General features: G+C 39.7%; 1 protein-coding gene across 8 annotated transcripts in view; it reads left to right on the forward strand.

Moving 5' to 3' along the window:
- Positions 1-12,598, forward strand: part of EBF1 (EBF transcription factor 1) — a 274,437-nt gene that overhangs the window by 239,026 nt on the left and 22,813 nt on the right. For all 8 annotated transcript variants that reach the window (XM_027682769.1, XM_027682771.1, XM_027682772.1 and 5 more), the window contains exon 11: positions 3,805-3,893. In XM_027682769.1, the coding sequence (XP_027538570.1) occupies positions 3,805-3,893 (89 nt within the window). The remainder of the gene's footprint in view (positions 1-3,804; positions 3,894-12,598) is intronic.

Consider the following 12,598-nt stretch of genomic DNA (forward strand, 5'->3'; position numbering starts at 1 on the left):
GGGAAAAGTACTTACCTTGATTTATATGTCTTTTGGAGGTGTAATTATTGGCTTTTTACTCACCTATGTAAAACAATGTACTTTTGTAAATGGATTTCTGGCCACTTTACTCCTTTTTTTTTTTCCACATAAAAAGTAAGCACTGTCAATCAAAGAATTTTAAGGTTTATTTCCTCTTTAGAAATGATTGATAGCCTTTTAGATTTACAAGTTGACAAGTTAAAGGGTTCTATTGGTATAATTATGTACTAAATTCACAGTCTTTCAATTTAAATGTCCTTTTAAAACCACAAGATTATCATACCTGTATTTTGAAAAGTGGGCCAGTCAGTTTGGGTTGGTATACAAATTGCTTCCATTAGCCTTGGGACCTATTTGAATTTAGCATAGTTTTTTAAAGTTAGTAGTACTTTCAATAGTACTTTTAAAATATAGGGTAATGGGAATGCATTTTAAGTACCATATGTGTTAGCTTGTTTTTAATGTATGGATGTCAAGAACACAAATAGAGAGTTTGTATTTCTTATTGATTCTTTTTTTTCTAATCATGGGGAAAAAAAACATTATTTGAATTAGAGCAGTGGGAAATGTGTTATTATGAATGGGCTTCAACAGCAGAGACCAGTCACAGGTACTGGGGCAGAGGGAAGCCCTGGAGGAAGCTGATGCCTGACCTTGGCCATCAGCTGCCACTGACCGTGGCCTGAGCTCTGGCTCTTCTGCAATGCTTGGAGATCAGAATATCCCCTTTGCTTTGGAGTTTTGCCAGCTCCTGACACAAAACTGGTGTGGCTTTAGTGCTGAAGGTGGAGTTAAGTATGTAAACAGATCTCTTTCTTTGAGGGATGACTAATTACTTTTGACTTGCATTATAAATGAACAAGGAATGGAGGACTGATATTGTCCAGTGTGTGGTTACATGCTCAGGCAACTAAAGATTTCCTTTTTTTTTTTTCCTATTTATCTATTATTGAAAGGGTTGAACGCTTATAGAGTAATAACTGATATTTAACAACTACAGTTTAGGACCCAATCCTGCAGATTGCTGTGTGCAGCCTCTCCCCAACACTCAGCTAAAGCTGTAGCTATTTGAAGCAAAAAGTTTTCACTACCTCTCATAGGATGTGTGATGCCTTGTGAGATTGGACCATAAAGTTAACATTTTTTTTGGTCATTTAGTTCAGAAAATACTCAGAGGAAATACTCTGTGGATTTCAAATGTGTTGAATGTGTGGGAAGATATGAGAAAATGACTGCTAACTCTGGGGGGATTTCAGAACTGGCCTCCATTTATAATACTTCAGAATTTAGTAACTACTTTCCCAAAGGATCTAAAGGGAAAATGGCCATAAACTAGACAGAATTAGAGAAGAAACACATTTGGCAGAACCACGCTAAAAATCTTTGAACATATTTGCAGAAGAAATGTAAATTTGAACTGTGGGGGTTTTTTTAATCTTATCAGTGAACAGTTATTTTGATAATAAATATAAATAGCAGTAAGTTAATTTATTGTAAAACTTGAAGATGGTTTAAACTAAGCATATCCGCAATAAGAAGCCTTGTAAGTAACTCGAAGGTAATGAAACCAGGGGCTTGCAAACCAAGGTACTGTAAACTGATATTTTCTGCAAAACTGTGCAACAGAGAGGTCAAGGTGTGAAAGGAATCGTGGAAAAAAGGCCCAACCATCCCAAAACTGGAAAGGGCACAAGCAGGGGAAAAGCCTTATTCTTACCCCTTCCATATAATAACCTGAATATAAATAAAAGATCAGATTCAGATATTTCCAATGAAAGGAAATACGTGGAAAAACTCCAACCAAACAAGGAGACTAGAGGGATGCCATGACCTCTGGGGTAATAAAAAGCTCAGGAAGTGGAATCCTGAAGGACTTCTCATCTGATGTTATCATAATATCGTAAGAGTAATTTTAGGATATGATCAGAAGATTCCTTTCTGATATTTGAGGAATGCTGAGGTTCTGCTGGACCATGTACCTCTCCAGCCAGTCCCCATCAGCCACTCACTTGTGGTTCACCACTGTCGGGTAGGTCCACATCCCCCTACACCACATTGCTCTGCCTCAATTTGCAGTAGCACTGCTGGATTTGCTCATGGAGGTGGGATGTACTGAAGGTCCAGAAGGAGATAAAAATCTGACCCTTTGGTTGCCAGTAGGACCATCTGCTGTAGAAATGTGGTTTGAAAACAGTAATAATTTAAAGGGATTGTTTTGTGGGCTTGTTATGGCACACCAATTAATTAAAAACAAGTCAGGGATTAGATATTAGTTTCAGGATCACATGAAGATCTTTAATTTTAGGAGTTCAAAAAAATGTTCTATTCACTTCAAACATGGAAGTATGGACAGGTTGTGCCATGTTGATCAGTGTGATGGAGCTGTGTAACTTGCTGTGGGATAAGCAACACTGAGCCACATGAGGGTGCTTGCACAAGTGAGACTGGGATATATAGTTTGATGCTAAATCTCTTTGCAATACTCTAATAGCATCATTCTAGCCACATAATAAAGTTCATAATAAGACCCTCATAAAGGTGTAAGATATATTCATAAATTAGTAAGCAGATCTTGTGCAAGAAATAATTGTGCTTGCAGTTAATGAGCTGAGACAATAAGAAAAACTTCAAAGTGACTCAAAAATGAAAAAAAAATATTATTTTCCACCAAAAAAAGACTGAAAATATAAAAATCCACATTGGAATTGTTGGGTTTTTTTTCCATTTAACTAAAAAAAATGCGAATAAATTGCTGTGGAAAATTTCACCATCTCTATTGGCATGGGAGAGTCAAGATGCACTGTTGTTTAGAGATGCTCAAGAATGCTTGACTGTTGTTCCAGTTCACCAGAGCACTTAGGAAATTTTAAGCACATGTTGAAGTCTCACTAACATCTGAGTTTTAAAGTGATCATATGACTGGAAATATAGCTAGAAGGTCATTCACTGCAGTCCCCTGTAATTATAGGCAATCATATAAAAAACATAATATGCTCAAATTTGCTTTGTTGGAAGCAAATGGGTTTAAGTATGTGCTTACAGATAAGCATGTGCTTAAAGGCTTGACACAATCAGAGCTTCCATTAATGCAGTGTTCCACTTCCACTATTTCTATCCTCCGTTTTATTGGACAAGGACTAGAGAAAGATGAAGTAAAAATATAGATTTTTATTTTTTTTTTTAATTCATTAAATCTCTTGGATCAGTTTAGTGCAGATTGGAGCCTGGGCTGCTGAAGTCAGTGTTGATGAGTAAAAAATAAAACTTCTGCCAAGATAAATGCATGTATTTCATAACAAAATCATTTGTGAACATTGCACATGGAGCATATTATATGTATAATCAAGTCTGGAATGAGAAAGACTCCTGAATGGTTACTACTTTGGTCTTCCAATCACAAAGGACCTTCCCCATAATATATAAGGAGGAAAAACCCAACATGAAACATGGGGTGTAAAGTATTTATCAAATAATTTTGTTGTGCCTTTCAGACATAATAATTGCTTCCTATTTGGAAGATGTATGCAACATTCCTAAATTTTTCCAGCAACCTTGTTGTAGGAACTGAAGTGGTGAGGTTTGGTTTGCTGTTTGAATGAAAGCCCCAGAAACAACCTCAAATAGTGCTTGAACCAAAATGTCACAGTGTGTGCTGATTTCAGTAAAAGGGAGTTGTGCTGTGGTCCTTCCTTGTTCTCTCAATGCCTTTGCCCATTGTCTCAGTCCAGCGGAGCCGCTTGCGATGCCTTTGTCACATCACGATGTTGTTTGTTGTTGTTTCAGCTCTGAACGAACCCACCATTGACTATGGTTTCCAAAGGTTACAGAAGGTTATCCCCCGGCACCCTGGTGACCCCGAACGCTTGCCAAAGGTCAGCACGAAGTTTATTGTTTTATTAAATATGGTAAAGATGGTTACTGCATGTTTTTGTCTGAAAGTGCAAGACTCTATAAACCTGACGGTCCTGGCTTGGTACCCAACCCAGATAAGCTGAAACAGAGACATGACCAAGAAAGCCCAATCAGCAACTTCCACTGCAGGCTTAGGAGACTTCTGTGACCTTCTCAGTCACAGCTAACTCAAACAGCTCTTGTCTTTGTTGAAAGCAAATCTTCTTGTGTTTTAAAGTACTTAAAATGAACAAATTTCTGGTTATTCTTTTGGGACCTGAGCAGCTTATTCACAGGAGGATGATGCTTTTTGGTTTTGGTATCACAGCAGTACTTGCCATCATAATTCTGAGAACTTCACTGTTGATAAAATTGAGTTATTTGGATCTTGAAGGAATGTGTGTCCATTGCTGCTGCACCATGTATTGGTTTAGTATAATAATGATTATATATACTGTTTTATTGCAGGATTGCTGATATAATTAGAGCATTGTGTAGTGAAGTGATGTTTGTTCCCATGAAAATTAGTGAGAGGTTTTTGTTGATTTCTGTGAAGTAAAAGCTGTGGGAGAAAAAACATAGTTCACATATGTGAAAACACTGTCTGGGACTGCACTCAGGTCTCTTCTTGCTACCTTGCAAGAATTTACTGTGAGTTTTGTGATATACTGGAGAAAGAGATGGGATATTTGAAAAAGTGTTGCTTGCTGCCACAGGAACTCTGAGCTGGAGTCACTGTCTGTGAGGAGCTGCCACCATGTATTTTATCTGCTCTAACATCAGGGCTGTTACTGAGCGAGCTGGGGAGTCAGAACACTCCCTATGGAAAGGAAGATGTGAATTTGCAGACCTGAGACACGTAACAAATAAATTGTTGCATGTCCAGGATAGCCTTTGTGACTGGGTAGTACTTGTGACCTTTCTTCTGTAAATTCCTGACATGTCCGTAGGTTTTCATCAGGGATTGTTGTAGGCTTTAAATAGTTAAATTTCTGAAGTGTTTCAAAGGTGAGATTTCATGAACACTGTAAATTAATTTATTTAATTTCATGACAGAAATAAAATTCAGTGAGTGACTTTTTACAGGCCAGGCTTGCTTGGTCTTTTATCTTCGCCTAGGAAGGCTGCAGACTCTGGTTTTGGGGTCACTGGTGTGTTGTCCTTCCCTCTTACCACCACAGAAACATGCTGTCCTGGAGAGTTACATTTTCCATTGGCTCTGTTCACCCTCTGCAAGCTGTCCCTTTCGCTGACTTTTGGACAGATTTGCAGCAGGACACAGCTTTCATGGCTTGTCAAATTTCCATCCAGAAGTGCAACCCTTTCCAAAGAAAGAGAGCATCCTTCTGTAGGGGCTTTTTTTTCATCTGTATTGGACATCTGCTGCTAAATGTGCTTGTGGAGAAAACCTGTTTCTGAGAAAAGAAGAAGCCAGCCTTCAATATGCACCAGGTATTTGCGAGGCCCAAAAGAAATGCTGTAAAACTCCTGAACCTGACATTCCAGCTGACTTGTGGATGGCCATGGCTTTCATCTAAATTAGGAAATTTAAATAAAATAACAATGTGCAATTCCAAGTTGGGCTATGAAGCTGGGGGTTGTAGTGCATCACCAACCTCTGTAGGTATTGGGCCCCCTTTCTGACACCGCTGGCACCAAGGGGGTCCCTAGGAATGCTCCTCTGTGCTGGTATGGGAATGCAACCACCAGGTTGAGCACCCTACTCTTTCCCATTTAGACTGAGGCTGTTACCACATGTTTCTATTCCCCAGTGTCATGGGACATAAAAGCAGGCAGAAGAGAGCTTCATCTAGCTCTGTAACCCAGCTTCAACATTTATGGATATTTGGTATTTATGGATATTTGAGAATGAAGGTTAGTCCTGAGTCATCTGTCCCCTATACTCCCTCTTGGCTTAATGTGTTTGTTTGGACTGTCTTTTAAGCTATTTTTTCAAATCTTTAAATCAAGGGAAATTGTGGTTATGTATGCAGAGGTATGATGTTATGGCCAAAAATAAGTTACTGCTTAAGGGTTGAACAAACTCAGTGAAGGAACACTGTGCAAGCTTAGAGGGAAACAGGATGAAGAGAGGACCTTTTTTTTTGTCTTTGGGTAATTCCTTCTGTGCAAGCTTGAAGGTTGGACCTCAAGTTCAAGACTCATTAATATGCCATGCACAGAGGCTGAATGCAGCAGGGGTTGGCACATGTCGACTTCTGTATTTGAGGTACTGATGGTTCAATTCCCAGCATTGCTCGCTGGCTCCAGGATCATAATCAAGGACGCAGTGAGTCTGTGCTGGGTGAGCACAGCACAGTGCTTTTCCCCATGTCATTAAACCAGGAAGAGCTTTGGCAGTATTCCACTATAGACAATTCTCAGTGGCTACTTAGAAGAGTGTTGGAAGCCATCTGGCTTCCACAGTGGAACCACGGGCAGAGAGGGCAAATGTTTGAGAAGCAGCAGAGAGGAGATCAGTGCTCAAAGCTTTCAATACCCTTTCCTCCATTTTCCCCATTGTCCTGCCAGTGCATCATCACTTTCTGTTCATTAAAAAGCTTGTGCTTATGCATTAAATAAATAAAACAAAACACATTTCTCTAATTGCTGCTAGGGTTTGTGGCCATTATTCCATTGAAACACTGCTGATGAATTAGAGATCTTTCAGGAAGTAGAAATGGTTACAATTGTGTTCATAAGGTCATGTTGTCCTTCCCATGGACCATCCAGAGCATTCTGCAGTGTGACTTATCCCTGCAGTCAAGGAGAACTGTTGAGGCCATCAACCGAGTGTTAGCACATGCTCTGCCCTCCAGAGCTGGTGAGTTAACAGCATTTCTAAAACCATTGAGGCTATTTCAGAAGTTTGATCTCTATTAGTTTAGAACCAGTATTTTCAGAAGTGCTCATTATTTATGCCTGGGTTGAACTTTTTTTTAAATGTTCCGGCTATCTGCTGATAGCAGGCAAAGAAAAAAAGCCAGGTTTATTTTTTTTTTTCTCCTTTTCAGTACTTCAGTAGCCAAATTCCAGCAGAGAATGTCCTCCCATAGTGAGGAGAATGGGAGCACCTGGGAACCAGGGTCTTTGAACTGCAGGACTGACTGTTGATGTAGAAATGTGTTTAAAGTGGAATTGCAATATATAGTTTCTAGAGAGGAGTGGGAGCTGATGTTGGCAGCTGTGCTATGGAGCCAGAATCCCGTTCCCTTGTACAGAGAAGGTCAGGGAAAGCAGCCAGTGGAGGGATGTCACTAGCAGATGTGCATGTCTGTACATACACACCCACATGCACAAGCACATACACCAAGAGGAGAGACAAGAGGCGGTGGGATTAGCACCCAAAGCTTGGAGTGAGATCAAGTACCAGGAGTGTGCTGGGCAGTGTAGTCTTTCCTTTCTAATACAGACAGGAGGCAGATCAGAGGAAACAAGAGATCTCTGGGGAGAAGTGAAAAGGAATACCGTGATGTTAATGTTATGAAAGTGTATCATCCTGTAGGAGCAGTCTGTAGAGAGCCTGCCTGTGGAGCTGGGGAATAACCCTGCACATGCGTGTGCACCATTTCCATCTCATGTGTTCACATTTGTGCACACAAATGAACACGTGTTGTTGGTTCTTGTGTACAAAACTGCAGTGGAGATCACTGAAGAGTTCAGCTCCCAACAACATGTTGAGTCTATTAAGGTTCATTCATGTAATTACCCTACAATCCTTAAAATAAATCCCTGGCAGATACGTTGCGATTCTGCACTTTTGTTAAAACTCTGCAGCTATAGCTGTAAAACAGCTTCAACTGTGAGCTAGATTTGAAACACATCCATCCTAAATGATTTAATAGCAACGATTCCTCTTTATATGCAATTTTCTAGACTTTATTTGCCATTTTCACCACTCTTACAACTCATCACTTGTGTTTAGATTAAACACCAAGATTGTTCACTCTGTGTTTGAGAAGCAAGTCATTGCATTGACCCCCTCTGTGATCTGACGTCCTCTCCCTTCGCAGTCTGTTGCTTCAATGCTTTCTAGGACACCCCTTATCCCTCCTGAAAGGGACCTTTACTTCTGGTTTCTCTTCATGTAGATGAAAGTGGAGCCTCTCTCTCTCTAGTGCACAGGGGCCTCCCTGCTGAGCAGAGAGAGCAGGTAACCAGGATCCTTCTTCCCTTCAGCTCCTTTTCTTTGGTCAGTCATTAACCCCCCCAGACATATTCCACCTCCTCGTTTAGGACACTAATAGAAGACATGTGGTTATTAGGAATCAGTGACTGGCAAAAGCAGTTGTCTTTTTCCATATGAAATCCCACAGATCTGCCCTTTATCCATCGTGACATGGGTACTGTTTATATTGCAAATAAAGGTTGTCTCTAAACGTGGGTGGTTGGCCCAGGCTTGCTACTGGAGGTTAAAATAGCAATGAAGACAAGGCAGCTCAGGTTTGCCGCTTCACACAGACCCAATGGAAATTCCAGAAAGGATCTCCATCTGCTAACTCAACATACTGGGCATTTTAACCCAAGTTAGTAATTTTCAGCTAAGAAAACATTTATTTTTTTTTTATCCCCACCCAGTGTAACAGGAGAATTGTTAGAAAACTTTTATACTAAGTACGGGCAGGGAAGGGGACCATGTGAAGAGGAGCTATTGAAGTTCATCTGTACAGCACGGAGGGCATGGGATGTTCTTGGAGGTTTCTACATTCCACTCTAAAATTTATAGGAATGTGAGACCAGAGTTAACGTTGGTATTGAATCCTTAACAGTTGTTTGTTTTTTTTTTTAATTTCCTAACAATTTGAGCATTTAGTTGATTGAGGGTCTTGTTTAGGTTTTTGTGGTTTGGTATTTTATTTATCCTATTGAAAAGGTTTAAGGAGAGAGTTTCAAAGCTTTTGAGAAGATGACCAAACTGCCGAGGTAACTGTGAAAGTATCACCCTTATGGAGTGGTGGATGTCAGAGGCGTCTGGGAATCTGCAAAGAGTCTGAAATGAGGGAGATAAGGGACAGAGCCACAGCCACATCTCACTGAAGGGCAGAGCCACACACACATGGCTGGCAAGGAGCCCTTTCCTTTCTGAAGGTCAACAGTGCGCATACACATTTCAGTGAGCTTTCTTTATAAGTGGGTCAGCATTTACTCAGCAAATGAGCAGATGGTGTAATTTAGAATCTATGACAAAACTTTTAATAGATCAGGGCTAACATGATGACAAGGAGCTCTTCACTGTTCTCCATTCCCGATTTCTGCTTTGCCTTGGGGTAAAAATCATGCCTGGGATTAGGTTTGGTCTGCACATTCCATCTGAGTGACTCGAACCACTTGTTTGAACATCCTGTAAGAGGGATCCCCACATTTCTCTGTTCCTGTATCCTTATACTTGTTGGTTTTAAATACAACAATTAACAGGAAGACACCAAACAGGTAAACACGGTCCCTTTGAGGACCAGAGTTTTTGAAGGAAAAAGCCACAGTTTGAAGAAAGTAACAAAGGCTGCATTTGTGTATTTTGCTCCATGGAGCTGAAAATATCTAGTAAATTGATCCCGTGGGAGTAATAAATACACATTACTTTATCTTGTACTTCATGTCCTATACCCCTGAGCCTTGATAGAACAACACCACTTAATAGACTTAAAAAAGAGTAATTACAGTCATTGGTTGTGTGATATTTCAGCCCTTCCAGCCCTGCCTGACCTTCTAATTTAGCTCACCGTGTCTAACTAATGCATTTATATTCATCTTTTATGAAGCATGTGTAGTACAAAATTGACTTTGCAGCCTTTAGCAAGCTGTCTTACCAGGTTTAGGATTGGGTTAGTACAGTGTACTGTATAGCATATGTACATTTACAGCAGAATTTTGCACGCATATGGCTCTGATCATCTATTACTTTTTATCCTTTTGGAAATAAAATAAAAAATATTTATTCCATTTCATCCTCCCTTCCCCTTTCTAAAGCTTTTTTTTTTTTATTGCGGCATTATTTACAGCTAAACATGCAGGCAGGAGGATGCAAGCATTTTTAAAATGATTACCACTAATGTTTCTACTTGTCAGAAGTGCTTAAATTTTCCTGCACTTTGTCTAAAAACTTAGCACTTTTACCTTTTAAGAATTACAAATTTCTAAGATCTTACCAAGCTGATTTACAAACACAGCTGACAGTTTATGATGAATGATGTTGAAAAATGTACAATATGTTTCTCTGTCATTTCTGTGCATGTATATATTAAGAAGAAGATTAAGAAGAGAGAGAACCCCCCTCTGAAAGAAACCCTCGAGTTAGAGAGCACACACACAAATCTCTCTCCTGTGTTTCCTCATAACTTCCCGCTCACTTCACTCATCCAGTGGAGCACAATTGTTCTCTGTGCATTTTCTCCCACCATATGGTATCCTCATTACCATACACTAAGGGTCCATATGGGGAACTTGTGAAGTGAACTGTATTCATTTTAACTGCCAGATGAGCAGCCTTTTGCTTTGCAAGCTTAGCTTAAGTCATCTGCTATCTTTATGTTGTTATGGCAACATAGCACCAATAAAAAATTCTAATCTACTGTAAGTGTCTGGGATCACAGTATTTTAAATGCTCATGGTAACTGTCCTCTGAGTGAGGCTGCTTGTTCTTTTAGTGGGACAAAGGGTTATTGTCAACTCCAGCAGGTGGCAGTAAAGAAATTGTTTCTTTTTTTTAAAACATTTTAAAAATATATATATATTTTTCCTTTTTCCCCAGCTCCCTTCACCTCAGAAAGTCATAGAATTACACAGTGTGGTCAGTCCTTTACAAGTCCTAGGATTTCTGATGCTCAGGTCAGAATTGCAGGTAGCTTTTAAGTTACAACTCAAATATTAAAAGTAGCTAAGTATGAGACTGCAGAGGCAGCTCATGCACTTTATTGACAAAGATCCAGGCTCAAGTACCACCTCACCAGGATTCTGATGCCTCCATAACCACACAGCTAATTCAGTTTTGGAGCTGTTTTCTAGCTACATTTCCAAACTCCTGAATCAAACACAAAACTAATTAAGAATATTGTATAGTAATGGAAATAGGCAGCAGCATCTTTAAATATAAATCATTTTCGCCTCTGCAGGCCACATGATATGTTGCATTTCCGTCTCCCCGTCTGCACCGAAAGTGAGCATTTGTAGTCTCAGTTCATCAGTTCACATTAGCCTCATGCTGAATATTTAAACACAGAACAATTTGAACACACCATGAAGAGAGACAGTGACTGCACTTTCACTTGGAACAGCAAGAGCTCATCTAATAATAATTTAGTAAATCAGCCATTTAGTGGCTCAGTTGTACACTGTATTGTGCCAAATAATATTCAGTTCAACTGTATGCTGGTGAAATGGAAATTCAGACTCCAGTCACATGGCACTTTTTTGCTCAATGGAGAGATGAAATGGAAAATCACCCTCCCAACAGACTGTTTGAATGTAGTGATTTATCAAAAATATAGCAGAGTGACAATATAAACAGCATTTGGTTGTATGGGGTACAATCTATTCTAATTAGGCTTTTATTATTGTGGTTTCTCCTGCACAGATTATTTGATAATTCAGGAATTACATTTGCATCTTCAGTTTATTTTATATATGGGCAGAGAGCAGATCTGTGTAGTTACTGCATAGTTACAATCCTTTAAGGCCCAGTCCTGGGAAGCCTGGAGAGCCCTTTATTGCCGTATTTTGAGCCCTGGCTCACAAGGAACACCGTGCCCTGAGGAGCAATGGGGAAACACAGCTGCTGCCATGGATGTTACCTCATAGCATGAAAGCAATATTAGATTGATTTCTTTTCCCTTTTTAAGACTATCAGGATTTGTAGGGAATTGTAATATCTTAGACTAACTGATATAACTGGAATTAAACAGGCTTTTGGGTGCCCATCCTTGTTTCCTGCATCCTGACTGTAGCTTTTCTTGCCTGTATCAGTGTCTCTAATAAAAGATATTACCTTAGCCTACAAAACTTGCCTTGGTTGTAACCATAGACCATTGTAACTTCAGCCAAACAGCTACACTTTAAGGCTGTCTCTGATGAAGATGGGGAAGAGGGAATATTTTCCTAGAAAGTGTGTTGTGAAGTTTAATTTGTTCCGATTAAAGTGGTGCTTTGAGATCTTTGAACGGAGGGCATTGCAGAAGTGTGAAGTAATGTCTATAATCTCACCTACAGTTTCCATTTCTAGCCTAGTTTTAGGTGTTATGCGGTGGTTTACGTGGTGATGTAAAATATGATTGCTGTGTATTTCTCACAACACAGTCCAATTGAGTAGCAGAAAAAAACATCCTCCAAACCATCATGATGCCATTTAGCAGAGAGTGCTGGAAGCAATAGGATGCCTGTTGTCGTAATTCTTCTAAGAAATACAGAGCTTCACAATCTATACCCAGCTGCTGACACTAGAAAACTCAAACATTTTGGTAAAATGAATCAAGCAGTAATGTTTCTTTTATGAGATCTCCTCAGAGGAAGGGAAGGTTTGGCACCATTTGGAGATCAGGCTCAGTGATCCATCATAGCAAAGGCAGCTGTCCTGGTGTGTCTCGTAGGTCACTCGATCGAACCGGTGGCTCTTACAACTATATTATTGCTTATGGAACAGTAATTGAGGCACCATGGTTAAAAATTACCTGGTCTAATAGGCAGTGAACAATTT

This window comes from Neopelma chrysocephalum, unplaced genomic scaffold, assembly GCF_003984885.1.
Source record: "Neopelma chrysocephalum unplaced genomic scaffold, ASM398488v2 Primary Assembly neopelma1_63, whole genome shotgun sequence".
NCBI lineage: Eukaryota > Metazoa > Chordata > Aves > Passeriformes > Pipridae > Neopelma > Neopelma chrysocephalum.